The sequence below is a fragment of the Orbicella faveolata genome, unplaced genomic scaffold (assembly GCF_042242905.1).
Source record: "Orbicella faveolata isolate gen_17 unplaced genomic scaffold, um_ofav_v1 contig_24, whole genome shotgun sequence".
NCBI lineage: Eukaryota > Metazoa > Cnidaria > Anthozoa > Scleractinia > Merulinidae > Orbicella > Orbicella faveolata.
In genome coordinates, this window is record NW_028301552.1 from 30,477,317 (window position 1) to 30,504,829 (window position 27,513).

The 27,513-nt window shown below is 38.6% G+C and overlaps 3 protein-coding genes across 3 annotated transcripts; all 3 read right to left on the reverse strand.

Annotated features, from left to right (window-relative positions):
• Positions 1-1,391: 1,391 nt before the first annotated feature.
• Positions 1,392-4,883, reverse strand: LOC149111282 (uncharacterized). Its single transcript, XM_089292595.1, has 2 exons — positions 4,782-4,883; positions 1,392-1,706 (listed from the first exon to the last, which is right to left on the reverse strand). The coding sequence occupies exons 1-2, from the start codon at positions 4,863-4,865 to the stop codon at positions 1,431-1,433; spliced, it is 360 nt and encodes a 119-aa protein (XP_089148721.1). The 5' UTR covers positions 4,866-4,883; the 3' UTR covers positions 1,392-1,430.
• A 2,703-nt stretch (positions 4,884-7,586) lies between these two features.
• On the reverse strand, positions 7,587-8,818 carry LOC110050822 (uncharacterized). The gene has a single exon (XM_089292699.1). The coding sequence runs from the start codon at positions 8,680-8,682 to the stop codon at positions 8,194-8,196; it is 489 nt and encodes a 162-aa protein (XP_089148825.1). The 5' UTR covers positions 8,683-8,818; the 3' UTR covers positions 7,587-8,193.
• A 1,343-nt stretch (positions 8,819-10,161) lies between these two features.
• On the reverse strand, positions 10,162-24,482 carry LOC110050815 (inositol-3-phosphate synthase-like). Its single transcript, XM_089291623.1, has 10 exons — positions 24,359-24,482; positions 20,748-21,048; positions 20,039-20,168; positions 18,916-19,166; positions 15,696-15,848; positions 14,906-15,064; positions 14,688-14,771; positions 13,986-14,180; positions 12,627-12,844; positions 10,162-12,161 (listed from the first exon to the last, which is right to left on the reverse strand). The coding sequence occupies exons 2-10, from the start codon at positions 21,021-21,023 to the stop codon at positions 11,939-11,941; spliced, it is 1,689 nt and encodes a 562-aa protein (XP_089147749.1). The 5' UTR covers positions 21,024-21,048; positions 24,359-24,482; the 3' UTR covers positions 10,162-11,938.
• Positions 24,483-27,513: the final 3,031 nt, after the last annotated feature.

A 27,513-nucleotide genomic window follows, 5' to 3' on the forward strand; every position in this document is an offset into this window, starting at 1 on the left:
AATCTTACTCGTAGAATGTCCATATTCCGGAATACTTAACGTCCTAAATCGATGATGTTTCGTTCATTTCCAACGGTTCCTTGCCTAACCTGACAACGCGTCCGTTCAAACTCAGTTACCAGGTCTCTTTCCGTCTTGGACTCACCCAAAGCGTGACACTTTCATGGACCTTCATGAACAAATACGTACGTGTCCGAGAATTAATTTTCGCTTTTCTCGAGACGCGAGCTTGGGACGCCTACATGTTCAGTAACAATTCTGTTTTTTTTTTTAACACCGCCGTAAACAAAGCTTGTTAAAATCAAACGAGAACAGGGAAAATAACTAAAAATCTGTAAGCCAAAAAATTGCTTATGTTTCAGATTAAAGTGACGATTGTTTGAAATAATGTGTCATTGCCTTGATTGCCCTCTGCGTAACTTTTTTTTGTTTGAAAACGCGAAAATCTGGGTCGGTCGGACGACGCTAAACAGAGAAAAAAAGGGGATGGCCTAATGTGGGTGCGCGGAAAGTTCACAAGAAGACAGTTCAGTGCAGCGTCGATCAATGCAGCGATTTAGTTTGGTGCATACCTTCTAACCAAGCATACTATTGTACACACTTGCACTTTAGAGAAGTTATAAATGCTTCAACGTAAAAGGCACCTTAATGAGGGGATTCACGGTAGGTTTTCGGAGCTTTACGGCGGTGTTACACTTTAACTTTACGCGCCTCTAAAAGGTCTCATTTACATGGTCCCGGTTACCTAAGACAACCCCCCCCCCCCCTCCACCATAAGTTAACCTGATCGAGGAAGCTTTTCCCTTATTTCTTTGCAAAATTCAACCATCCGTTTACAAGAGGATCGCGAACCCGTCGGGGGACGAGACAACTCGGGTGGGCAAGTTGTCTCGCCTCGGCAGGTAGGGTAACTCAGGCAGGCGGGACAACTTTTCTTCATATAACTTAATTTGGCTCGTCTAACCGAGACAATTCTCGGCGTGGCGAGTGTCACGAAATGTCTAGATTTAGGATTTAAAGGAGAAATTCGTATCAAAGGAGTGAAAATTAACTCCGCAAAAGCCACTTTGATCGAATGACCGAGGAAAACTCAAAGAAAGAGGGATATTTGCACATTTGATCATTCAGTAAGGACCAGTTATGAATAATCATGTATGTAGGGTCAACTTCTCGGACTACAGGACAACACTTGTGATGTCCGGCGAAAAACTGTGCCTCCCACAAACATGGCTAGATAAATACAATGGTCCGACACAAGACAACTCTGCATTCGCCTTAATCACAGTCCGCCATGTTGGATGCAACGTCACCATTTTTCGCATGAAAGCGAGGCCACGCGTGTTGAAACATCATGGCTGAGTCAGCGAGTACTTTGATGAAGTTAAAGTTGATGCTATGGATTAAAATGAAAAACATAAAAATACTTCTGATTATTTTACGATTTTAACCAAGGAATGTTTAAAGAGATACCGACAACAATATTTACCTGTCACAGTGACAGGGGACGATGGCACGCTTACATCAAACAATCGCACTCGTGCACGCGGTGGTTCTCGCTTTGTCGGAGATTTTCTTTTCCTGGGTGATCTTGACCAGCAAAAAATACTCGGAACTGCATGCTTCTCCAGAACACGCTTCCCTGTTAAAGTTGTCTTAAAATCCGCTTCCTTAAAGTGTACAGAACATACTCTTGTGCTGTTTGTTATCTGTAGAGGGACCAGATCATAATAATTAATGTAAATACATGTGCGCGACAATGACATCGATAACCTAACCAACTTACCTGGACACTTTTGCTCACGTCTCGCCGTATTTTGACAACCCACTGCTTTCGAATGGCTTCATCACTGGAAAATTGGTGAAAGGTATGATTTGGAATATTTTTAGCCCGATTATTTTTACATTGCGGCACGCAACAGTGATCTCCGTTGGGCATGATTGCAGATGATCGCCTTGTCTCCTCGATCGCCGGAAGTTGACTTTACACGCGTGGCCTCGCATTGGTGTCAAAAGTACATGACGTCAATCCAAGATGGCTGCTGTGCGATAAAGGCGAATTGTTCAAGTGATCTAGATTCGAAATTGAAATTGCCGAATACTGTATTCAATTTGCAAATTAATATCAAAAACCTCGGAAATAACATATGTAAACGTTATTTACGTGTCGAAAAATATTTAGCCGAGGGGAAACACCCTTCCACTAATTCGGGACACAATATAATCAAAAACCTACTAACTATATTGCTTAAAACTACATGCTCGTATATTTCAGTTTGTAACAGACGGTTTCCTAAATGTACCTTTAGGGAAAAAACAACCTAACTCCTCTGATCACTATGTGACACAGAGAAATTTGTCAAAGTCTCGTAATTGGCGGTCTAATAACACTTTCTTGACTTTCGGTAGCTTACTACAAAGTGCGTAAGGTCTTCCTTGGAAAATGTGAAAGATCGTCACGACAAATAGATGACATTCAGTTATTAATAATATTAAATTTCTGCTTGTTTCACTGTTAAATGAACAGCATTTCTTGTCCATTTTCACTATTCCTTGAATTTATACACATTTTCTAACTGACCATACCAGTGTTCACAAAGTTCTAAATAACAGATCTGTGCAAAAGATTTATACGCTTTTAAACTAGCCAAGCTCGATACAAATCTCTGAACCTCACAGCGCACTTCTGGTAACAATGTATTATAATTATGTAAAATCAAAAGTAAGAATGCTTCGGAAAGCGAAAAATTACTGTTCGCTTGATAAAATAGACAGATAACTTTCCACAGCTTATCTTGTTAAAGTAAACTTTTGCTCACTTCTCCTTTACCGACTTTAAATTTTGCTTCAACACAACCAATGGAATTAAAAACTGGCGAAGTCTCAATGTTATAATATCATTGGTGAAAAGCGTGCATTTCACTGCGATTGGTGATTATGAAGTTACCAGTGTTTTGCGTATTAATTGTCTTAATCTTGATAAAACTACATACGATAACTGCAGAAAATTCAATACCATCTATTTACAACAAGATTGACAGATTAACTACTGATTCTGTAAGAACGCTAATATCGAACGCAGACTATAAACAATAGGTATTGACTAATTTGTTGATTAAGTACGCAAACATGATAATTGGGGTAACCCGAAAACACTGACCCCAGGTCCGCGGACCCCCACTGCGAACCGGGTCCGCGGACTACCTATGGACCAGTCCACGGACTCCCCCTACAGAACCCCTCTACGGAACACCCCCCCCCCCCAAAAAAAAATGTATAGATAGATAGATAGATAGATAGATAGATAGATAGATAGATAGATAGATAGATAGATAGATAGATAGATAGATAGATAGATAGATAGATAGATAGATAGATAGATAGATAGATAGATAGATAGATAGATAGATAGATAGATAGATAGATAGATAGATAGATAGATAGATAGATAGATAGATAGATAGATAGATAGATAGATAGATAGATAGATAGATAGATAGATAGATAGATAGATAGATAGATAGATAGATAGATAGATAGATAGATAGATAGATAGATAGATAGATAGATAGATAGATAGATAGATAGATAGATAGATAGATAGATAGATAGATAGATAGATAGATAGATAGATAGATAGATAGATAGATAGATAGATAGATAGATAGATAGATAGATAGATAGATAGATAGATAGATAGATATATATGTAAAACAAAAATAATAAATAAATAAATATTTCAGTTACGGGTTGTCTAATAGATTACTTGTGACGGCGAAATTTCGAAAGTTACATTGTGCAAATGTAACAGACCTGGATTCACACATTGCCATTTCCTTTGCTGTGGCCATAAAGTATACGAAAGGCGCGTGCGGGGAAGCCTCCGGGAAGCCTCAAAATTTGTGTTCTTTCCCCTCTGCCATTTTGTTCAGCCCATCCCCCCTGTGGTTCGTGAACTCGTTTCGGGCTTCACAATTTGCTCAGCGGAATAACGGATACAACTAAGAATAAACAGCCTAAAAATATATCTTCCATAGCCAGATTGAGCCACGAATGGAAGGTAAGAACTTTCTTTCTTACCATCGGCATCTCCTTACGCTGAAAACAGCTTTTAGGCCTTTTTTTTTGGGGGGGGGGGGGGGGGATGGGGTGTTAAAAACCCAAGTCTGTTACATTTGCACAGTGTAACACTCGAAAAATCACCGACACGAGTCTGAATCTATTAGACAACCCATAAGTGAAATCTTTATTTATTATTTTTACACTATTTTAGGGTGGTCCGTAGAGGGGGTCCGTAGGGGTTGTCCATGGACCGGTCCGTAAGGTAGTCCGCAGACCCGGTCCGTTGTGGGGGTCCGCGGAACGGGGGTCAGTGTTTTCGGGTTACCCCCATCTTGCCCGCTCGGGTAGCCAATCACAGCGCAGGACTTGACTCATCTTACCCGCTCACGGAGCTAGCCATATAATAAAAACTCATATTACTTTTGGGTCAACTGTGGTGAAATCTGTACGCTTATAAATTCTTGATTCAAGTTAACCTCATCTCATTCTCAAACCCGCCAAAAGCTAAAAATTCTCGATCTACGCCAATAAGAGTCACTATGGTACGAATTTGTGTATGAACGTCTCTAGAACTAAGTATTTATCGTTGATAGGAATTAATCATTACTCACTGACAAGCAGAGTTGCAACGGGGAATGAAGCCGTGTTTCAGCGTGTTTACGGAAGCTTGAAACACTGATTTTGAGGCATCATAAAATAGATATAATGAACTGTTTACTCACCTCAGATAAGTGCTTCATCTCGGAGAAAATAAAACTCGAAAGACCCCGAAAATTATCGACATAAGCTCTCAAAACAGGCGCCATCTTGTCAATAAGGAACCTGGGTATAGCGGTCAGAGTAAAACAAACATTATAAACTCTGGACTGAGGACTGCGGACTGCGGACTGCGGACTGCGGTTAGCATTCGATAATGGAAATAACATGATACATACTCTTGACATACAGCTCTGCCGTCTGCATTTTTTCCCTTGTCTGCAGTCTTCATTTTACCCTCAGTCTGCATATAGATGGTTTTCACTGTCACGCAAGGAAAAAGTAAATCGAAAACTATTCAGTGCATAAAGTCAATAAATTTTAATATTATAGGAGACAGGTAAAGAAGACACTTCTCCAAGTTTTGGGTCTGTATCACCCATAAATGTAATAAAAACCATAAATGTAATACCAACCATAAATGTGATAAAAATTAACCATAAATGTAATACTAACCATAAATGTAATAACTTTTAACCACAAATGTAATAAAACCACTAACCATAAATGTAATAAAATTTGCCCATAAATGTAACAAACTGAACAACCATAAATGTAATAAGGCTTAACCATAAATGTAATAAACTGGCTGTGACTTCCAAATCAAGGGGCTACAAACTTGCCATTCTCATTCTTCGTGAAATTGACTTGAAATTTTCAGTAAGACCCCTAAAGGCCTGACTCCTTAAAGAAACAAAAATACTATTTCTTTGTGTGCAGTCCTAAACGAGGTCCATACGGCGTGAAATATCGCGGTTTTTCCCGCGACACCCTAACGAGACCAAACTTACTAAAGAAATTTAGACCCCAAAGTATAGGTCCAGTAAGGTTTTGCTATAAAGAGTGACATAGTGTGTGTGACACCTCTATAATACGGACAACGGACTCTTAATCTCGGCCCAGAGATCAAAGTACACCTTATTCCGGACAAATCCGTCTGTCGTGTGATTTCCGGATGAAGTCCGTTTCGTTCCAGAATTCCAGAATGTATATATAGGAATTAATGAGGCACTCAAGAGTGGGCGTAAATTAAGAGAACCTCAATCTCTTTCAAATGGATGGAATATCATCAACCACCAGCACTTCAAACGCTCTGGTATATAGACTTTCTAATCATACTTGGGTACTTCCTTAATGTTCGCAGACCATAATTATAACTTCTTCGGTTTTGGTCTCTGGGTTAATTAAAATACTAACTTGATGCAAGAGGCCCGTGTCCTGAAGTAAGAAGTGCACAAAGAGAATGACAAGTTTGTAGCCCCTTGATTTGGAAGTCATAGCCAGTTTATTACATTTATGGTTAAGCCATATTACATTTATGGTTGTTCAGTTTGTTACATTTATGGGCAAATTTTATTATATTTATGGTTAGTGGTTTTATTACATTTGTGGTTAAAAGTTATTACATTTATGGTTAGTATTACATTTATGGTTAATTTTTATTACATTTATGGTTGGTATTACATTTATGGTTTTTATTACATTTATGGGTGATACAGGGTCTCTGCGTTTTCCCAAACGTCAGATATTCATCGAAATGTTTTGCGCAAATTTACAGAGCCCAGTATGGAGCCCCCATGTTGGTGGAGCTCTGTGCTCCACCAACAAGGCAGCGAAAAATAGTGCAAACATCTGGAACTCACTTTGGCTATCTAGGTGATTGATTATCTGAACTGAACCCACAAACATTTACACAAGCACTTTTCTTAACATTTCAAGTCCTAAAAAGGCTAAAAATCACTAGATACGTGTATATTTTTCAACAAACGCAATCAGTGGTATGTCATGCACCGCCATAACTCTGAACTTCAAATGGCACTGGTTTCCAAACCAAGCACGCTATTGAGCTGAAAAGTTGTAAACAGTTATAAGTTTAGATCCCCTTATGCCTTAGGAGGATAACAATTTTCGTGGCTCTTTAATTTTGGATTTTGGAATTTGATGACGTCACATGAAAATGATCTATAAATAAAGCCAGTCTGTAGTCACAGTCTAGTCCACAGTCTTCGTTTTACACTGACCACCAGGAACAGCCTCATCCCTTCTCTGATCCCCAACATGAGCCCATCCAATTTCATTAACATTATTTTCAGTCCTCTAGCTCAGCAGTTGGAGCTGTATTGTAGTCAGTCGTATCATCAGATACTGTAGATTTTTATCTGATGATTGTAGAACTTGTTGTGAAGACTTTGAAGTAGGGAGGAACATTGGTGAGAGCCCTGATACCTCCCACCCACGTGGCCCGGGCCCGGGGGGGGGGGGGGTACTTTAGGAATTTCTGGGTAGGGATGTGTCGCTGGGACCCTGGAACTCTTAGCCTATACCAGAGCTAGTTCAGCTGAATTTTGCTACCCTATACTAGAGTAAACTCCCCAAATCCCCCCATTTATCGACACTGTTGAGGCTGATTTGTGTAAATTTACACTTGCCAATTTGATTTTTTTATATTTTTGAGTGGCAATTCCTGGTTTCCTTAGTTTAGATAAAATCTTCAACCAACTAGTCAGTTGTGTGAAAAATTAAACCCTATTCTAGACCCAAACGCTCTGATTTACATACCCTATCCTAGAGTAAACTGCTTGAAAACCATACCCTTCACAGCGGCACATACCTATATCGCCCATATATGGCAGTGCCCTCCCGGGGGCCCGGGGTCAATTCTGGCCCAGTGCCAGATTTGGGTACTCTGGTTTTCTGCCCTCCACAAAACCCAGCATCTCCAAATTCCAAATTTGACCAGGATAGAGGACCTGCAGTGATTTCTCTCTAAATATTTTAAATTTATTTTATTTATTCAATTTAAGTGATTCTACATGTGGGTTCTTTGTCAACTGTTGCAGTGTCAGTGCCAACATTTCTTTCAATTTTAATTTCATTTTAGTCAGCTCTCCCAGAAATTATAATTATTGAACTTCTCTTGTTGACGTTTGATTTCTTTTAAGGCAGGAGATCTGTGCCAGTTTTCTTTTATGCTCACTCCAAGAAACAACTTCAAAACCACAACAAAGACAACAAACACAAGTAGTCTAAACAAAATAAAGCTTAATTTTCTTGTAAATGGGCTTGCTTATTTATCAAAGTTTGTTATTGCATGGATGAAATGATATGGATGTTGTTAACATTGATTAATATAAGGACAACAAGCGCAGAACGTCTAGATAAATATTTGTTTTTACATGCCCTTAGGCTTACTTATGGTTAATACGTAACTCTGCTCTGGTATGATATAACATGTACACGGTGATGTGTGGAATCAACAACTGTTTTTTTGAACATTATGAACTTCCATTAATTACTTCGCTGATTAATTAAGCTAGCTTATAATTAAGTTACCAAGCGCGTTGGAAATTCAGATCATGTTCATATGCACAGAGGTTTTTAATTCGCTGGTAGCCAATTTAGCCAGGCTAAAAATTCCGGGAAAGAAATTTTTCCATCGCCGCTTGTATCCAAAGCTCTCATGGAGTTGTCAAACTTTGACTCGTCCGAATACCCAAGCGATTTCATCAGACTCTTAAACTCGTCTTTATCGATCGTGCCGTTTCCGTCCTTGTCATACTTCTTGAATTCGGCAATCGCCTTTTGGATTATGTAGTACCTCGAGCTGTTATCGATGTTCTTGAAGCCCTGCCCGCTTCGTAGCCAAACGCAAAGCTCGTCGAATGACAGATCACCGCCGCCATCTTTATCCATAAGCATGTACTGTGCCTGTGCCTGGTCCTCTTTCATGCCCAAGTCATCTTTTAACAAAGTCAAAACTTCCTTTTTCCCAAGGCGTCCACTGCCGTCGGTATCATATTTCTGAAACAGACTCTTGACAACTATGTCTGGGACGTTAGCGTTGAAATAACTTTTCCCGGCTGCCATGCTGAAAGATTCCGCGATATTGTACGGCCCTAACTGTTACCTAATGCAAAGGGAGTGGCTGCTCTTATGTACGTTTGAAGAAGAGAGACCCTGGGAACGAAGTTGTTTCTCATGTTGCGTGACATTTGAAGACTGCAATCTTCGTCCGAATAAAAAAAAAAATGGCCCCAATTCTTTAGAATTCACGCTAAATAGCCTAGACTCTTTTGGGGCTCGTCCAGGGGCTTGTCGCGCACAGTTTAAGGTGGAAAGATTGCGTGACGAGCCCAGAAAGGCTGCAAATGTCTCGCATTTTTGCTGCGAAGAAGATTGCGTGACTAGCCCAGAAAGCCCATTTGGCTGCGCGGACCAAAAATCTTGTGGCGAGCCCGGGAAGGTTGTGTATTCAATTTCAGGCTAGTTAGTCTGCAGTTAGCAGACTACTAATTTTAGGCCAGCTAGTAATTTCAAGACAGCCAGTCAGATCAAGAAAATCCAACGTTCCGTGCCAAGCAGAAAAGACGAGTACCTCTGGAGATAGTTCGGTATTTCCCAAAGCAATTTCTGGAAATTGTCGTTATCTGTTGGACCGGTTTAACCTAGGTTTTCAAGTGAAATTCCCTGATTTCAAGTTTGCGCTAAATGGAAAAAAACCGAGTAATTAGTGGAAAACATTTTCTTCAATTTGTCGAGCAATACTGTTGCATGGTAAGTTGAAAACTGTTATTGCGCGTATTATCATTCGTGTTGCAAGTGCCGGGTGGCAATATGTTGATCAAAGTAGGGCTCCTCTCTACTTTGTGGAACGGGATGCTGGCTGAACTCTCTTCATACACATAAACCTAAGTCGAAGGAGAGCAAAGATGGTAGGAGAGGAACTGACAGAGGGAAGGAACGCATACCTTCCCTTTCTTTCTCGCGTTTTTCACCCCCTCTACCCTCTCCCAGTTTAGGCCTGCAATGCTGGCTAGTACACATTTAATTCTCTTCGTTTTTTTAAGGCGAAGTAATTACGGCAATAACTGCTAGTAACTTGTCTTGCAGAAATGTTGCAGTTTAAGTTTGTGAGTTTTATTGTGTTCATCAACCGTGTTGCACAACTTGCAACGCAGTGCAAAAAGCGATTAAAGCCAATACATTTTCTTCTGAACTGTCACGCATGTGCTGCACTGCAAGTTGACAAAATATGGGCGTTGTCACAACTTGAAGAGTTGCTGCGTGTTGAAAGTTGCAACATGTTGCCCGTAGCATACACGACTTCAACTTTGTGTAACATGTTGCAGCAACTTGAAAGACCACACAATAAAGCTTTTCAAATTGCAATGCTTATTACAATGAACAAATGCAAGTTCCACATTGAATCGTGACTGAACTGACGATAGCTGCGAAAAACGCAACCGTTTTGAGAGTTCATGAAGTTGAAAATCCGGCGTAGTACATGTAAACACTAGTTTCCCTTTTTTGTTGTACAGTGCATGGAAAAAAACAAGAGAGACGAAACCAAATCATTTGACTTTTTAATTGTCTGTTCTTTCGAGGTTTCTACTTGGTAGGTTGGTGCTAAGTTAAATATCAACACAATTACATTTTGTAAATTGCTGTGTTTTCGTATAACTTTTGTTCGAGAATACATTCATTACACGTGATAGACACGAACAAGCGAAGGAAAGAAAACTAAGTATATAATCCGCCTTAAAGATTTGTGTCCAATTCTTAAACTGTCAGGTCGTTTCGTGCTCTAATGGAAAAATCTACTCATTTCAAGACATAAACACCACGCTACCAAAATAGCCCGTGTCCAGCCTTCCACGTTCAAGTTTTCTTAACTAGGGGCATGAACATATTATAACAAATATAACACAACTACTCTAAAATATCAACCGCATCAGTAGACCCTCAGGCTTAACGAAATAAAACAAACAACAAAAAAATTCACCTGAATATGATTTCATGCTCTATGTTTTTCTTCTACCTCAAGTTAGTTTAAATCTACTAGCTATCACGAATGCTGCTCTCTGATTGGCTACACTACTTACTAGTGGACAGATTGTAGATTTATACTATAACAATTAGATTACTTGCTCTCGATTTCTCTGCATGATGGTTTCTTCGAGCTTCGCCCTCGTCAGCTATCACGCGATAGAAATCTCGAGCTCACAATGTAATCGCTAATCAAAATTTAACCCTGACGAGGATGGTCTATAGAGTTTAAATTAAACCCTGGAATTATAATTTATACATGTCAAATATTTTCCTTGGTATTATGATCTCTGCTGATATAGAGCGTTAGCAATGCAATATATTTTGCTCAAGCCTTACTGTACAGAGTATTAACATCTTTTAAAACATTTTTTTCCAACATAAATACTTAGTTAGAAAAAAAAATTACGTCATCAAATGTAAAACAAGGTAATAAATTAATGACGTTAATTTGGATTAAATTATTAGTTACATTTGCATATCAAACTAATACTGGGTAATAATGCTTCCAGATACTCTCGCAGTTTACTGCTTTACACTTCAAAGATTATCATTCAACTCTTTACCTGCTAATATTAACACCAAACAGCAAACACATAATCATCTTTTCAACTCACATAAAGCGAAATAACACATTTTTTTCTAAAACAATAAAAAAATCTTGTCTCAATTTCTTTTGTTTTTCGTTTAATTTATTAAAAAACAAATATCCTCTTCTGGATATGAAGCTGCCAACTGGTAATTATCATATTAATATGAAACCATTCTGGGAGACTCAACAAACCTGACAACAGACTTTCCAGAGCAGAAAAAGATTCCTTTTTTTTTGTTCACTCTTTTCCTGCCCTTGTGTGCAAGTTAGTTGATGGTGGTTAGCATACTATTCGCAACAGTACCTTTCACACTCGCTGAATAAGAGATGGAGAAATGCAACCGTGCTGGAGTGAGTTGGAAGTGTAATATATAGGAAATGGGACGGAGGGGAGGTGCAAAGCGCAGTACTTAGCATGTAGAAGCAAGCAAGAAGGAGAGACATCATAATGCGGCCAACATTCAAAAGGATTCTTACGCGAACTGGGCTGAATTGAGATGCAGAGCTCTTATTTATATTCGCTTAGTAAGGGACTGATGCCAATAGGAAGACCTTAAAATTCTCACTGCATATGTTATACATTCCTCTCCCACACGGCTTCCCATAAAGAGGACTGGGTATGAATGTGCTCTTTACTGTCAAAATTCTCAAGCATTTTGAGACCTAGCAGAAATAATATTATATTAATTGTACGTCTTAATTATTCTAGATTATTTCCTTCACTTGAGTGAAGCAACTAGAATCTCCATTCAAGTAGGTGTGTTTGAAGTCCTTTGTTTCACCGTTGATATAGCCATTCTTCTTCATTCCGTTCTCCAGGTGAGACCTAATGTCTGTGTGGCTGTTCTGCATCAGGGGCTGGTGTACTTCTCTTGAATGCTTGTGTTCCAGCATCATGTGGTTTTGTGGCTTCAAACCAACACATGCCCTGCAATCACATTTCAGAATGTTACTCACTTCTTTCTAGCATGTTTAGTTAGTCATTCTTCATCATTTTGACTGAAAAGGGCGGGGGTGGGGATGGGGGGGGGGGGGGGGGGTGGGTGGGTGGAAGTGACCAGATCATGACCCAAGCTAAATAGAATGATCATCAACCTTCTCAGCTCACAACCTTTCACTGAATCATAATTCATTGCAAACTAAACTAAAAAGTCAATGACAATATCCACTCTATCCCATAAGCCCCTTGAACTGAACAATGAATACCTTTCATTTGATATTATTTTGAAAAAGCTATAATGGGGACATTCCATGGAACCAAGATTTACTAGCCTGACTGTAGAGTGTAGACATTTATTTTTTTTGAATAAAAGGAACTAGGAGACATCTGCATGCAAGCTAAGAGTCACAAGATTCTTGACTTTTCCAGGCTGCTGTTTTACAATCAACTTACCTAAAAACATTTTCGATACAACTTCTTTGCTTGAAGAGAGCATTAACAACCGGAGTGCCGTCAGGAACTAAAGGTGCTTTGAGAAGGTAGCTGAGAAGAGAGAGCACTGGATGAAACGATTGGAATTCATGATCATCTCCAACTTTAAACTTGATTCGCTCACAGATCTCACACAGGATAACCAGGTCCAGGATAATTGGTGCAGCCAATAAGGAGTCCTGTGGATAGATCAGTTAAGAAAAGTTTAAGTGGTAGGAAAGAAAAACACTCCTCGATTTTAACGTATTTTGCAACTAATGCTTGCAAAGTTCTTCCTTTTAAAATCAAGGCTGTGGCCTAACAAAAATTCTGAGGAACCCAAAGGTTCCTCACCATAAAATCCTGTGTGCCCAGCACTTAAGTTTGCATGAAAAAAAGTAAGTTTTCCAGTCGCCCTGAGGCAATAGTTAGTGGCCTGTAGCACCCTGGTGCTTCTAGAGCCCAGCCTGTAAAATCAACCAACCAATATCCAGAATTTCAGGATTGCCAGGGTTCAAATAACCTCCTACACAGACACTCTTTGTCGTGGGAAAGAGAGAATGTGTAGGAAGCCCAAAGAGCCTCTGCAAAGGATGTCTAATTCATACATGTAGTTGCCACACACATCACTTTAAAAAATTCCCAACTTTTCCCTAATACACTGTAAAAATAAATTTCCCCAACTAAATAAGAACAAAATGTCAGATACAGAAGCGGTCTCCAGCCTCCACTAATGACCATCCTTTATCAATCACCCATTCAAAACTGAAAAGTTTTCAACAAATTTGTTTTCTCTATTATGGAAACATCATTGAGATCAAAGTACCGGTAATCTGAAAAGTTTCTTCCAGCCTTCAGTGGAATTTGATCAACAATGTTTAATAATTTCCCTAACTTTTGCTCAAATTGCCCATTTTCCCTGATTCAAAATAAAATCCCTTGCATTTTTCCTGACAGTGGGGAATTTAACCACGACATTTCCCGAGCTGTGGCAAGCCCATCTTTTTTCAAAAATTTCAATCCATTCTATTTCTCAATTCTCTGCATGGAAATTCCCACTAGCCACCCAAGACAAAGACAAAACTAGTTAAGAGCTTTTGGCTCTTAACTTGGTGTAGAAGACACAGCTGACGTAAAACAATAGAGAACAAAAGGGCAAAAGAACTAGAAAAACAGTGAAAACAATAAGTTTGTGGGGCAGTGTTCTTTTGTGACATGACAGTTTTTGTGTCTTGTACAGCTTGAACCAAAGTTTGAGGATTGCTTTGTACATTAACTCAATTTCCAGTTCTTTTCCTGCGTCTTTCCCTGCTAATGTTGAATGAGTCCCAAGATGCATACCTCACAAGTGTTATGTAGCACAATGGTGTTGAGTCCATGCATAAATATCTCTGATGTGTACTCATCCATCGCTCGCTTGCTGTCCCCTACATATGGAACGTACTTAATAACCACGCAGTGGTCAGGTTTCTCGCCTTTCTCATAGAGAATGCGGTTTGATTCCACCATGTCATCTACCACATTGCTCTTGGAAATCTGTGACAAGATTAGATAAAAAAAAAAACCATGCCATAGATGTAGATAAAACACTTCATCATAATAATTATAAGAGGAAACTATTCTAAGCCCACCGCACTACATGTGCGGTTCTGTTTGGTGATCTTTGCGAATCATTTGCAGTGTGTTAGCGAATCTTTGCGCATTCACGTCAATAATTCAGAAAACCCTTTTTGGTTTGTTAACCAACAAGTGTCGATTCAGGTCTATCTAGTGAATTCCAGGGACAAGGGTTTTGTTAAGGGCCAGGTACTGGGAAAATTGAGTGACTGTGAGGAAGATTTTACCCAGGACTGGTTTGACCATCTGAAGTTGTGGTTTTCTTATAAAGAGGTTCGGTTCAAAACGTTTTGCCAGCCTGTAAAAACCAGTTGCCCTCTGACTGAAAATGCTAATGAAACCCCTAGCGAGATAACTAAGACTTGATACAGGAACCACTGTAAGATAATGAACAGACAATAAACAGAGTTGCAGGGTGATGTTTACCTCTTTTGATCTAAACTGCTTTGGTGCTGACAAGTTTTTGCCATCGTTGTTTCCAAGATGGTTGTAGCTAACAATGGAAACAGGCTGCAATTGAACCAAACCATCTGTCAGTAATTCTAATGCAAGGAATGAAAATCTGAAATACATCACATTACACAAATCATGGGACAAAATGGTTCAGATGACTACGAAACTTTGTTGTACTTTAAATCACACACCTTCAGGCCAGCACTAACTAAGAAGTCAACAAGCACAGATTTCATTTTTGTCTGTCCGGATTTGAAGTCATCACCACCGATGAAGGTTCCATGCTTCTTTGCAAGTTCAACAACTCCTGGGACATTGGTGTTTTGTGGCGAGCCATTTATGTAGGAACACTGTAACACAAAATTGTACAGGTGTACATTATAGTTTTGATTGATAGTCATAAACCACTGGTGATCATTGTGTCAAATCTCAAAGAGAACACTGTGCTGTGCAGAACATGTATTTAGACTTAAATAACTTAATTTATTAAATGCCATTGGACCAGTGGTCATTGCGCCCATCAAGCCCCAGTTGTCCGAAGGCTGGATAATGCTATCCACCGGATACTGCAATCCACTTTTCGAACGGATTGAGCCAGATGTATACTGATTCTGCCAGGACATAGATACTGACAAAAATACATGTATATGCTTTCAATTCTTTCAAACACAGTGGGACCTCATTAATCCGGTCACCAAAAGGCCACAAAAGTCAGGCCATATCAACAAGGTGGCCATATATATAATGGGTCCTTTAAATGAGAAAATGACTGACTGAGCTTTTGTTTGGACCAGAATAACAGAATAAAGTGGCCGTAATAACGAGGTGGCTGTAAGGTGAGGTTCCACTGTATAACTTTGTGTTATGCATTTACATCCAGTCATTCATTTTATGCATGACATGAAGGTTATAAAACAGTGGGCAGTGGAACTAGCTACTTTGGAAGTGTCATGATTGTCTGTGAGAGACGTCACATTGTACCTTTTCTAAGATGCTGGCAACAGCGAAGATCGACGATGGAGACACTTCCTCTTCATTCCTTGCGATAGAGCTCAACAGGTTTTCAGCAGTGTCATTTAGACCTTCACTAACATCACAGAACCTCTCAGTATTTGCTGTCCATAAAACAATAACCTGCAAGGGACAGGACATCGGCCACTGTCAGACCAAATGCATGAAATTGCTTGACTAATTCTACATGATCTGACATTATGATGGAGCACCAAAATGACTAATTGTAGCTTAACTTACTGTAGTCAAAAATCACAATCGTCATATGGATCTGTGGTTTGTTTCACTTTAATAGCCTCCCCAGACTTGCATAAAATGTGACACACACATCTGCTTTGAAAATCATCCCACCATGCATTGGTTAGCATACCAATTGAAGGGGTGAGTGCAAAACCATGCTAAGTGACGATTTGGGTGAGAAAAAAAATTTTCGCGAAAGGGCTTGAATTTTTGCATGTGGTCTTCAATGTAATAGAAAAACGTGGTCCTGTATTTTTGTCGCTGGTTTTTGCTTCGTTTATAAAGACGCCGCTAAGAAAACCGAGTGGTTTTTCTGCATATGCAATATCTCGAAAACAAAGCAAAGCTTAGCGGAAAAACTACAGGACATTGTTAAACATACCTAAACAAAACTGCATGCGAAATTTGGACCGTTTTCGACAAAGTTCACTTTTGATTAAAATACCTAGCGCCCTTTTCCCGCTGAGGTCTTCAAATAAATGAAGCCAAGCCTTTGTTATGATAAACAGAGCCGACCCTTTGTTATAATAGCCAAGCCAAGCCTTTGTTATAAGTCAAAGTCTCGCCTCGGTTTATTATAACAAAGGATCGGCCAGCCGCGACCGCAAGGACTTTGATTTTACTTAGAAACCAGCAAAATGTCAATTTCACGTAACTTATATAAGCTCAAATTTGTTGATTTCAGGTCAAAAGTGGTTAAAACGTTGACTCATGTTAACGCGCGACGGCAAGGATGTTGATTTCTCTTAGAAAGCAGCAAAATGTCAATTTCACGCAACGTAAAAGCTCAAAAATCTCGATTTCAGGTCAAAAAAGGTTTAAATGTTGATTTCATGTTAACCCATGACGGGAAGGTTGTTGATTTCACTTAGAAAACAGCCAAATGTTGATTTCACGCAACGTATAAGCTCAAAAATGTTGATTTCAGGTCTAAATAGGTAAAAATGTTGATTTCACGTTAACGCGTGACGGCAAGGATGTTGATTTCACTTAGAAAACAGAAAAATGTTGATTTAACGCAGCGTATAAGCTCAAAAATGTTGATTTCAGGTCTAAATAGGTAAAAATGTTGATTTCACGTAACGCGTGATGACAAGGATGTTGATTTCACTTAGAAAACAACAAAATGTTAATTTCACACTGCGTATAAGCTCAAAAATGTTGATTTCAGGTCTAAATAGGTAAAAATGCTGATTTCACGTTAAAGCGTGATGGCAAGGATGTTGATTTCACTTAGAAAACAGCAAAATGTTAATTTCATGCAATGTATAAGCTCAAAAATGTTGATTTCAGGTTTAAATAAGTAAAATATGGCAGCCGGAAAATAGTGTTAACATCTGGAACTTACTTTGGTTTTCTGGGACAATGACTATCTGCACTGAACAAATAAACATCAAATAGCACTTTTCCAAATACAGCAACGTCTTAAATGGCTAAAAATCACGAGATAAATACATATTTTTCGACAAACGCGATCGTAGCTTTATGTCACGCACCGCCTAACAGATTAACAAATTAACCCTTCTGCGCAACGTACGGGTCTCCATACATCTGCATGTCCGCTGATCCCAGAAGTTCAAAACACTACAAATCATGCCGATATGAAATAAAGTCAACGCAACCTGGATCACAGATCTATGTTACAATCGATCGCTACTTGTTGGCCATTATTATCTTTAAATGAAAAAAGCCGAAACAATCTAGTTACCAGTTCGAGAAACGCGAGCAGAACGTGATCGCAATGCATGCCGGGAAGGGTCTTTACACCTCGTGCGCGGGAAAACATGGCGGTCGATACGAGACAAATTTTATAAGTCAAAAACCAGTTCTCGCTTTCCAAACTTTGACACTAGCAACGCTTGGTAAATGGGCCACAACTCACGAGAGGGTATTTTTCTTGGGCAAGAACTGCTCTTGGACTTTGCTGCCTGGCTCGATCTGACTTCGAACGTCGATAACACGATTACGGTATATCAGCTACCTTCGAAGTTTCAGAACACATTTTGATTCTTTAAAACGTGCTGATGACTTACGGGTTTATCGAGGCTTTATGATGCCTCTCAACCACCAGGCAGGCACACAAGGTACTTTAACACAATGCTTAAGATATTAGTTGACAGAGCTCTAATGTGGCACATCTCTTTTTTGTTCGATGGTATTTCGTTTGCCGCTCGATCGATTCACGTGTTGTGCTCACGTCACAATAACCGATGTAAACAATCTGTTCCCAGATTTCCACTCTATATATGCTGTGAGATTTGATTTTGACTTCATACACTATAAACAGTCTGCCTGTTTGTTGTTCAACAAATAAACTCCTAAAGACATGGCTAGGAAAAGCCAAGTATTTTTGCATACGTTATAACTCGAAAACGAAGCAAAAACCAGCGACAAAAATACAGGGCCGCGTTTTTCTATTACATTGAAGACCACATGCAAAAATTCAAGCCCTCTCGCGAAAATTTTTTTTTTCACCCAAATCGTCACTTAGCATGGTTTTGCACTCACCCCTTCAATTACTAATGTGCACCTAAAGACAAAGTCATCTGATAATTTGTCTATGCAAATTATGTAATCTCAAGGTTGCACTTGGCTCAGAGGCCCACACTACCAGGACATATGATCATTTCTTTAGCAGAAAGCAACGCAACTAAGAGTATTAAATCTTCACCTGGGTTGGATTCTACCAGATTGGAAGCATTTAATGCTGTTGGTAAACCCATGGCATATAGCCAGATTTCCCTAATCAATACCCATTAATACTCTAAAGTGGAGCAGCACAATGTAAGATTCAAGTGTCTTGCCCAAGGGGAAATGATGAGCCCAGCCAAGGCTTGACCCTGGACTGCTATATTACAGCAGATTTAGATTTATCATGGCAGAAACTCTCCATACCCTAGCAGGGTGCAAAGTCAGCCAAATATCAGGTTTGCCCTTAAGGAAAACAAACCTTATCTAGATTGTTCTTGGACTTAAAATCACGAATGTCCATCCGTATTTGTTCCATCATCTCTTGCTTGGTCCCGGACAATACATTGTCAGCACGATCAACCTGATTTGCTGCGATAAAATCTGGGCAGTAGATAGATGGGCGTGGTTTTAGTTTTTCTAGGTGAGGTCTGAGTTGCCGTTGTAACCCATAATCCAACACCTGAGCTCTCTCTGTGGCATCTGCTAAATTGAGGGAGGAGATATCCCACCCTGAAAAGAATGCATTAATAATCATATTATGTAGTGCCCTGCAAATTATTGAACAGATTCAGTCTAGACCACGATGTATATTTCTAAGCAAGGAGGTTTAAAAAGTGAACTAGTCTAGTTGGGTATTAATTCAAACTTTGAGATTTAATAATCTTCAAGCCCTAGGATTTCAATTTCTTTGGTAACAGTTTCTCAGTTCCATGCCCAGTGATTGTGGGAAACGATGGGTAATGGAAAATTTTTGTGACAAACTTTCAAGCTTGATTTGGACACAAATAAAAGAAAATGAAAATAGCATAAAATGAAAAGAACACTGTATATAATAAGCTTACATGTACTCAGTGGCATGGATCTTGGCTAGTAAGCTTAGGTTTGTAAGCGATGTGGTGTTCTCCGAAATGGGGAAACAATTTCAAAATCAGTTCAACATTTCCTCTTCCGGACTGTTTTGTTACTTATTTTAAGTCAACTGTTGTACTTCTTCTTCTTCACAGTGGATACCATGTGAACTGATTGCTGGGATGAAAACCTTCACCCTATATCAGCCGTTCATCCGCCATCTTAAATCGGTCCCGGACTACATTGCACATACTATGGTAATGCGATACACTTTAGTAGGGATACAACATGGCACACAGGTGATGCGAAACAACATTCTGACTAACAAAACTCAGGGGTTCCACTAACGTTTTCAGCAGGATGACAACTGGTTTTCACAGGTAGGCAAACCTTTCCGAACTAAACTTCTTCATAACAAAAACTTTTCCTAGATGGTCAAACTAGGCAGGCAAAATCATCCTCACAGCTGGTCAATTTGCCTGGTGCCAGCCATTAATGAAACCCCTCAAAACTGTCTAATCGTCACTACTTACCATCAAAAACAATATCATTAGGGTGGACCATCGGTAGGAGATCCTTCAGGGGTATGAACACATCTCCATCAGGTCCTGTACCCAAGCATACTGTCGAGGACTGGGTCAGAGAACCAACATAATTTGCTTTCTGTGCCAAGAAAATCATAACACTTCCAATATAAGTAATTATAAAACATTTGCAACTTCAACATTGAATTTTCCTGAGGACAAAACAAAAATCCACGTCAAGTATAGACTATATATGCCTTGAAAAAGATAATATACTGCATTAGAAAATAGCTTAAGGAAAAATGGATGCTGAATGGTTTAAAATAGTGTTCCCATAACTAGATAGAAACACAGAACAAGCACAAGTTGTTGGTGTAATGATGGCCTGAGCAAAGAAATTTACATTTTGATGACCAAAGTAAATATTAAGTTGTTTTCTTTTTTTCTTTTTTTCTTTCTTTCTTTCTTTTTTTTTTTTTGGTGCAGAATTTTCTAAAAGAAGTAGAAAACATGTTCTCCATGTTTCTATTGAGTTTTTGAAACACTCATGGAAGTTTGGAAGAACTCAAAAAAGTTGTTGAAACATTCACCTGTCGGCCTGTGTTCCCAGCATTTCTTGTTCTCCCAAACTTCCACTTGTGTTTCTATTACTCAATAACTCAATAGAAACACAGTAGATGTTTTCTATTTCTTAAATAAAATTAAATGTGCAACAAACCTTAGTTCCAAGTTTTGTGTCCCATGATAAACCCAGCTTGTTTGCCAGCACGGCTGCTGTTATGGTGCATCCATTGTTGCCTCCCCAGCCGACCAGCATACATCCAACCTTTGGTACTCGCCTCTCAGTACGAAATGTGTACTGTGTCTCCACAGGTTGAACAACATATGAACCCTTTGAGTTACAGTCAACCCTGGTTGTTTCATATATATACTTGCTCTCTATGTAGTCTGTGGTATAATGAACATTTGGACTTTGAACTTTAAAGGCTTCCATTTTGCTTGCAATTCAGTGTCAGGATCTGTTACAGAAAGGAACACGACATAACTTTTCAGTGTCACATAGAATTGCGACAAACTTGATTGGATGACTTTTTCACATTTGAGTCATGACAGCGGCGTGGACAATAGGTGGATACTTTGTTCATCATGTAATGTTGTGATCAATTTATGTTTTTTTTTTAACCCAATTATTTTACACACAGATGCTTAATTATTTGTTCCTTTATATTCCAATTGTCTAACAGATCAAAATGTGGTTTCTTCTACTGAAACCTTGTAAAACAAGCTTTAAATAGGTCATGGGAAAAAATCATGTAATTTGCATAATTTATCGCATACATAATAGCCCTTTCTTAGTGCATAATCTGTCCATATATGGCTCTCATTAAGTTTTGATTCACCTGTAGCCTTGATATTTACATCCATAACAAATTTGTTACTTTATGGTGGATTTGTTTCAACTACAGCCAAGTTCACTGGTAGCAACAAGGACCCATCAAACATGCTCATTCGTAACGGGTGCTAGAGGTTATGGCCCTTATTGACAGCCTATTAATTGGCATAATTTTTTTTACTGGATCCTATCAGAACATGCTTTGTATTCCACGAAAGTTCTTAAAAGATAGAACCCTCCAAATTTAAATGCAAAAGAGAGAGAAAGAAAATACCCTGAAGGTACCTTCCACGTGGATGGGTGGATATTTTGTTCATCATGCAAGGTTGTAATCGATTAATCTTTTATTTTCACTCAATTCAAGACAAGATGCTTATTTATTGCTCTTTTATGTTCTAATTGTCTTCAGAGCAGTTTAATTATATTATTACCTCTGAAACCCAGTAAAACATGCTTAAAATGGGACAGAGAAAAAATCAAATAATTCCATAATTTCTTGCATACATAATAGCCCTTTCTTAGCGCATAATCTGTCCTGACAATACACATAATTTCAACTTTTTTTCTCACATCCTATCAGAAAGCCTTATGCATTCCCCTAAAGTTCTTAAAAGATAGAATCCTTGATCTTTCTTCAACTAAAAAGACAAGATTGCAACTACTGCCAAATTTTTAATTGAAAAAGATAAAGCAAGAAAATACCCCAAAGGTACCTTCCATGCAGACGATGGGTGGATGTTTTGTTCGTCATGCAAGGTTGTAATTGATTAATCTATATTTTTTACTCAATTCATGCATAGATGATAATCATTGTTCCTTAATGTTCCAATTGTCTAACAAAGCACAAACGTGGTTTCTTCCACTGGAACCTTGTGAAACAAGCTTTAAATTGGTCAGGGAGAATAATTGTGTAATTTGCATAATTTATCGCATACATAATAGCCCTTTCTTAGCGCATAATCTGTCCTGAAAATGCCACATTAAAGGCTCTCACTAGGTTTTGATTCAGCTGTAGCCTTAGTCTTCACACCCATAACAAATTTGTTACTTTATGGTTGAATTGTTTCAACTACAGTCCTGATAGCAACAAGGATCCATCACGCATGCTCAGTTGTAAAGGGTGCTACGGGTTACAGCCCTTATTGATGGCATATTGGAATAATTTCTTCTTTTTTTTTTATCACACCCTATCAGAACATGCTATTTATTCTACCAAAGTTCTTAAAAGATAGAAACCTCATATCTTTCTTTAACTTAAAAGACAAGTTCGTACCTTCCACCTAATTTAAATGCAAAAGACAGAGCAAGAAAATACCCTGAAGGTACCTATGGGTGGATGTTTTGTTCATCGTGTAAGGTTGTAATCAACTGATATTTTATTTTTCACTCAGTTCATGAATAAATGCTTATTTATTGCTCCTTTATGTTCCAATTATCTTCAGAGAAGCTTAAGTGTTTTAATTCCTCTGAAACCTAGTAAAACAAGCTTAAAACAGGTCAGAAAGAACAATTCAAGCCATATAAATGAGCGATTCAAACCACATGAACGAACAACTCAAACCATTTCAACAAACCATTCAAGCGACAAAAACCATTAAATTGCACAAACGCTACAGGATGGTTTTTGCAAACGAAAGTTTGAAGCGTTTCAAACGACATAAACGCCAGAAACAATGACAAAAGTGTATGGTTTGTGAACAAGAGTGTTGGGTGACTTGTTAAAATTTTGGTAAGTAGACTAACTTGTTTTGGATTTTTACATTGTAACCCAGCAAACGAGAATAAACAAACATGCAGGCACTTTGCTCAGATATGGAGAATTCAACTTTATAATTATTTTGAGTCACATTCATTCTAATATACCAAAAATATATGGTAAAGTCAGAAATCGTCAGAAACTGCGACTTGTACCCCAACACGGTGTGCATGGCCTTCTTTTTTTCACACCCTATTAACTGGTGGGCCAAGCTCGCGCATTTAGAATTCTCAATGTGCTTACAATTGCATATGATTAAAAAGAATAAAAACCTAACTAAAAGATACAGTTATTAAAATCTATGACTAGGTTAAAAACTATTAGAAAAAAAGAAATGTTTCAAGGTTCTTCTAGTAGTACTCAGGCTATGTGACAAAAAAAAACAGTTTATGGCAATTTAGGTGGTTCAACAAAGAAAAACCTTCCTGGCTATAAATTACGATAAATCCGCCTAGAAACCTCACAGGAACCAAGGAAACACGTACCTGAAGCAAGGTAAGTTTATCTAAGTTATTCATAATCAGACTTTGCATTTTTTTTGGCTTAAAAATATAACCTTTTTTCCATAAAAAAAATTGTTTCCACTGCTGTGTAGCTTGATTTCCTACTATAACGTGTACAAAGATGACTGGGCCACCTGTGCCCAATCAGAATGCCTTATTATGGTATCACACATACAGTATCCACAAAAGTTCCTTAAATATAGAGGCCTCAGCTAGTCTCTCTATATCAACATTTCTACCGGCCCTTGCAAACTGTTACCTTTAAAGACTGTGTTAGTAAGGCTTCGATTGTCTTGCAAAAGCACGATTACATGACTGCACTGCTACTCCAGTCCAGCGTTTCTACAACACGTGTAAAGGTCGTGAGTAACGACATTTTGCAAACTTCAAACCCTTAACTACCCCTTTGGGCGCGAAACTCCGAGATAATTTGCAAAAATATTGCTCAAGATACATGTCGAGAAAGTTCGTCAGATGAATGAACCAACCTTTAACACTTTATTTCGAAATTCCTTCGCCTTGAAACAAACTCGAAATTCTTGTGCAATCGTGCACAGCCCTAGCTACAATGCATGCGGTTTCGGTTGAACAGAGACAACTTTAGAAAGATGTTAAAAGAATCATGCATCGGGAAATTATACGTACTTATCTTTAGTTTTTTTTTTTCCCCAACTTACCTCAATATCTGGTGTTTATGACTTGTCAAAAGGAGAAAAATATACTCTATGATCCACTATTCAACAGCAACCGATCCTCTTCCAATGTGCAGTGGACTGAATCACTTCGAGCAAATCAACATAAAGGAAACAACGCCTGTTTGTGTTAGCCAATCACATTCCTCAACCTTTGTACTCAGGGCTCAGGTGATGTTTAAAACCACGGCGACAAAAACTACTCCCGTGCAGGGTGGGGAGGAGAGAGCGGCAGTGTCTCGGGTAAAAATAGAGATCATTTACATTTTTAACCGCAATACACCGATTCCAGAAAAAAACCGGAAGTTGCACGCAAGCGAGGCTTAATAGCCCTCGAGCTTTCAAAATGCGGACGAAATGCTGGGGAAGAACGAAAAAATTCGAATGTATGTAGGTTAGAGCTACTTGTCTGGAGCAAATGTGGTAAAGAAAAGGAAAAGAGTAGGACACAAGTGTTGTGCGGCTGCAAACTCTAATAATCGAAGCAAAAACCGACCTGATTTATCATTTCCACGACTGAGTTTCCTTCGGACAAGCTAGCCAGATAAACAAAGGAGAAAAAAGTGGGAAATACTTATGCAAAGGGGAGATGTCTATTTTACCTCGGTAGGAAATAATTTTTGTTTTTCCGAGCACTTCTTGCCAACTGAGTACACTTTTTGAAACTGGGAGCCGTTCCCTCGGCTTTCCCTTGGGCAAAAGTTGATGAGGAATCTCTGTGTAGAGCAAAATATGTGATGCATCTGAGTCTGGCATATGAATACCCATCAGCTTCAATCAACTTAGGAATTAATCAGTTTTCATGCCTCTGAGGTAAACAAAAAAAGGTTCCCAAAAACAATGTTGAATGTGGAAGGACATTAGTGATTTAAATACAGCCATTGATGAATTTTGAATATTTTTTACTCGCTTAATATTTCAGCAAGATCTGGCTTTTATCTTTAATGTTTCAGAACTAGTAGTGTCAGATAAATTATTGCATGGGCCAATTTCCTGTACTTGATGTTGGGGAGCCAGCCCATTAATTATTTACCTGAAGTTTTCCTAGGCTGAATTTGAAAATATTAAAGGTGCAGAATAGACTGCAGAGAGATAACAGATCAGACACCCAAGACCTGGACATCCAAAAGTGAACTTTACTCTGAATAAGTCTGACAACACATTTTAAGGCCTAGTAGGAATTTTCCTTAATGTCGTAGATTTGATAGACAGCTTGTACTGGCAAGCAGGAAGGTTATAATCTCCATCCATTCTATGCAACCAAGTAAATCAGAACTGACTATAATTTTAATACCAATTTTATAAGGAAGACTGTTTTCCAACCATGAACCAGAACTGCAAATGTAAGAATACAAGCTGAAATGGCTATTAGGAGAATAAATGGATGGCATGTATTTGATGGTGTAACTCCACTAAGGTTGTGTAGAGTTGTTAATCAACCCTGGATAGTGAGCTATTTGCTTGTAAACTGGCAGAAAAAAGTTATCTGATGGTTATTTGTCATTTGGTAGTGACTTTAAACAGAGTACATGATATTGTTCATCAGTGGTAATTAAATATTTGGTGATTTCCACTGTACTGAAATTGTGCATTATGTGGCTCATGTTCTATTTTCTGGCACAGGGTGTAACATAGAAGGACACATGGTAGAGCTGGTGTATAATTTTGCTAATAACATAAAAGTGCAATTGAATTAGACCTCATTGAGAATTTCCTACATTGTATGATCTTATAGATTCCCAATTGTTTTGAACTATTTTGAAATATTTATTCAAATATTCATCACCAGAGAAAAACTGGAAGTAGCTGAATTCTCTCATATTAGATGCTGGACAAACTTTTTGGACCTTTGATATACATTATTTATTCTGGCTTAAGCAATAATCACATTGTGTAAGGCCATCTCTAAGCATTAGGTAAACCAATTCATATATAATATATTTATCATAAATTGTTGAATATTCTTTAGCATCTCCTTCCACCATTCTATGTCCAAGGCATTTTGCTCATTAAAAATTTGCAGTTACTTTCAATTTATAGCCAGGACATTCCAAAGTCTGTTCACAACAAAGTGTAGTTGTTGTACATTGTACATCTTAAGCTGAAGTTCATAAGACTCTTGTTTTCTTTTAAACCAGTGTCAAACATTTTGCATATTGATTTTATAAGGCAATCTTTCAGGGTCTCACTATTCATAACAATGACATTCCCAGCTTAAATTATTTCATGGAGATTGCCCTTACTTGGGTCTGTAACCTCAGTCCAGCTGGGGGACCCTGGGGAGGCCCCCAAAATTTCCCTTTTCTCTTGAACAAAAAAAAAGCATTTTGTTACTTGCACCTTCGTCGATCCCGGTTGATGCATTATTTCAGTATACTTGTTCATTACTAGTTGCTAGTTTTCTAGGCCATCTTTCAGGGCATGTGACTGAGAGTCTTTGTTACACTGTAGTACACGTCACTGATAATTTTATTGGTGATTTGACTTATGAATCAGCTTTGTGATTGCGTCCTACCCTGTAACGCAATGATGCTGTCACTGTACCGAACCCTTGCTTATACCATTCTTGGCGAGTAGATCGTGGTCTTGTTTGATACTCTGATTAGCATCTTTTGAACTTTTAAAAGGATTTCCCTTTATTCCCTAACACCGATCGTTAATTTATGAAGAGAGATTGGATGTTCTCAAACTTGAGAAGACTGAAGTCGTCAGTGAAAAATGAATCAGCCGTAGGAAATTTTTTAAAGTGTTTTGTTGCAATATTCCCGATATCCGACACAATTTTTAAATTTACTTCCGTATGTTCTGTCGATCTCTTGCTGTAGCTTTAGTAAAGCATTCTTCGGGTCAGGGTCATAAACGTTTACAATTTTCATTTCATTCAGATTCTTTTTCCTAAACCGACCATGAACAAAGTTCTTTTAGGCAATGAAAATGGTGAGAACAGGTTGTTTTTGCGCATGTTGGAGATCGAGACAATCGAAGGATGGAAAACATACCCGTCTAAAAGTTCCTTTATTTTGCCCCTTTGATTTATACGGCGACTTTTAAGCCAGAATTTCGATTGGCTGAGTGTCAATTTTTCAATGTTCTTCGCTCACACTGACGCCGGGAATATCATCAGAAGAGAGATTGGCTTT

Excerpts from the sequence above, each read along its gene's own strand:
- LOC149111282 (XM_089292595.1), bottom strand. The coding sequence starts at position 4,865 with ATGGCGCCTGTTTTGAGAGCTTATGTCGATAATTTTCGGGGTCTTTCG. Across the intron at positions 1,707-4,781 it reads AGATGAAGCACTTATCTGAG|ATAACAAACAGCACAAGAGT; the intron begins GTGAGTAAACAG and ends GTCCCTCTACAG.
- LOC110050815 (XM_089291623.1), bottom strand. The coding sequence starts at position 21,023 with ATGGAAGCCTTTAAAGTTCAAAGTCCAAATGTTCATTATACCACAGAC. Across the intron at positions 14,181-14,687 it reads AGCAGTTTAGATCAAAAGAG|ATTTCCAAGAGCAATGTGGT; the intron begins GTAAACATCACC and ends ATCTTGTCACAG. Across the intron at positions 12,162-12,626 it reads TGTATCGAAAATGTTTTTAG|GGCATGTGTTGGTTTGAAGC; the intron begins GTAAGTTGATTG and ends ATGTGATTGCAG.
- LOC110050822 (XM_089292699.1), bottom strand. The coding sequence starts at position 8,682 with ATGGCAGCCGGGAAAAGTTATTTCAACGCTAACGTCCCAGACATAGTT.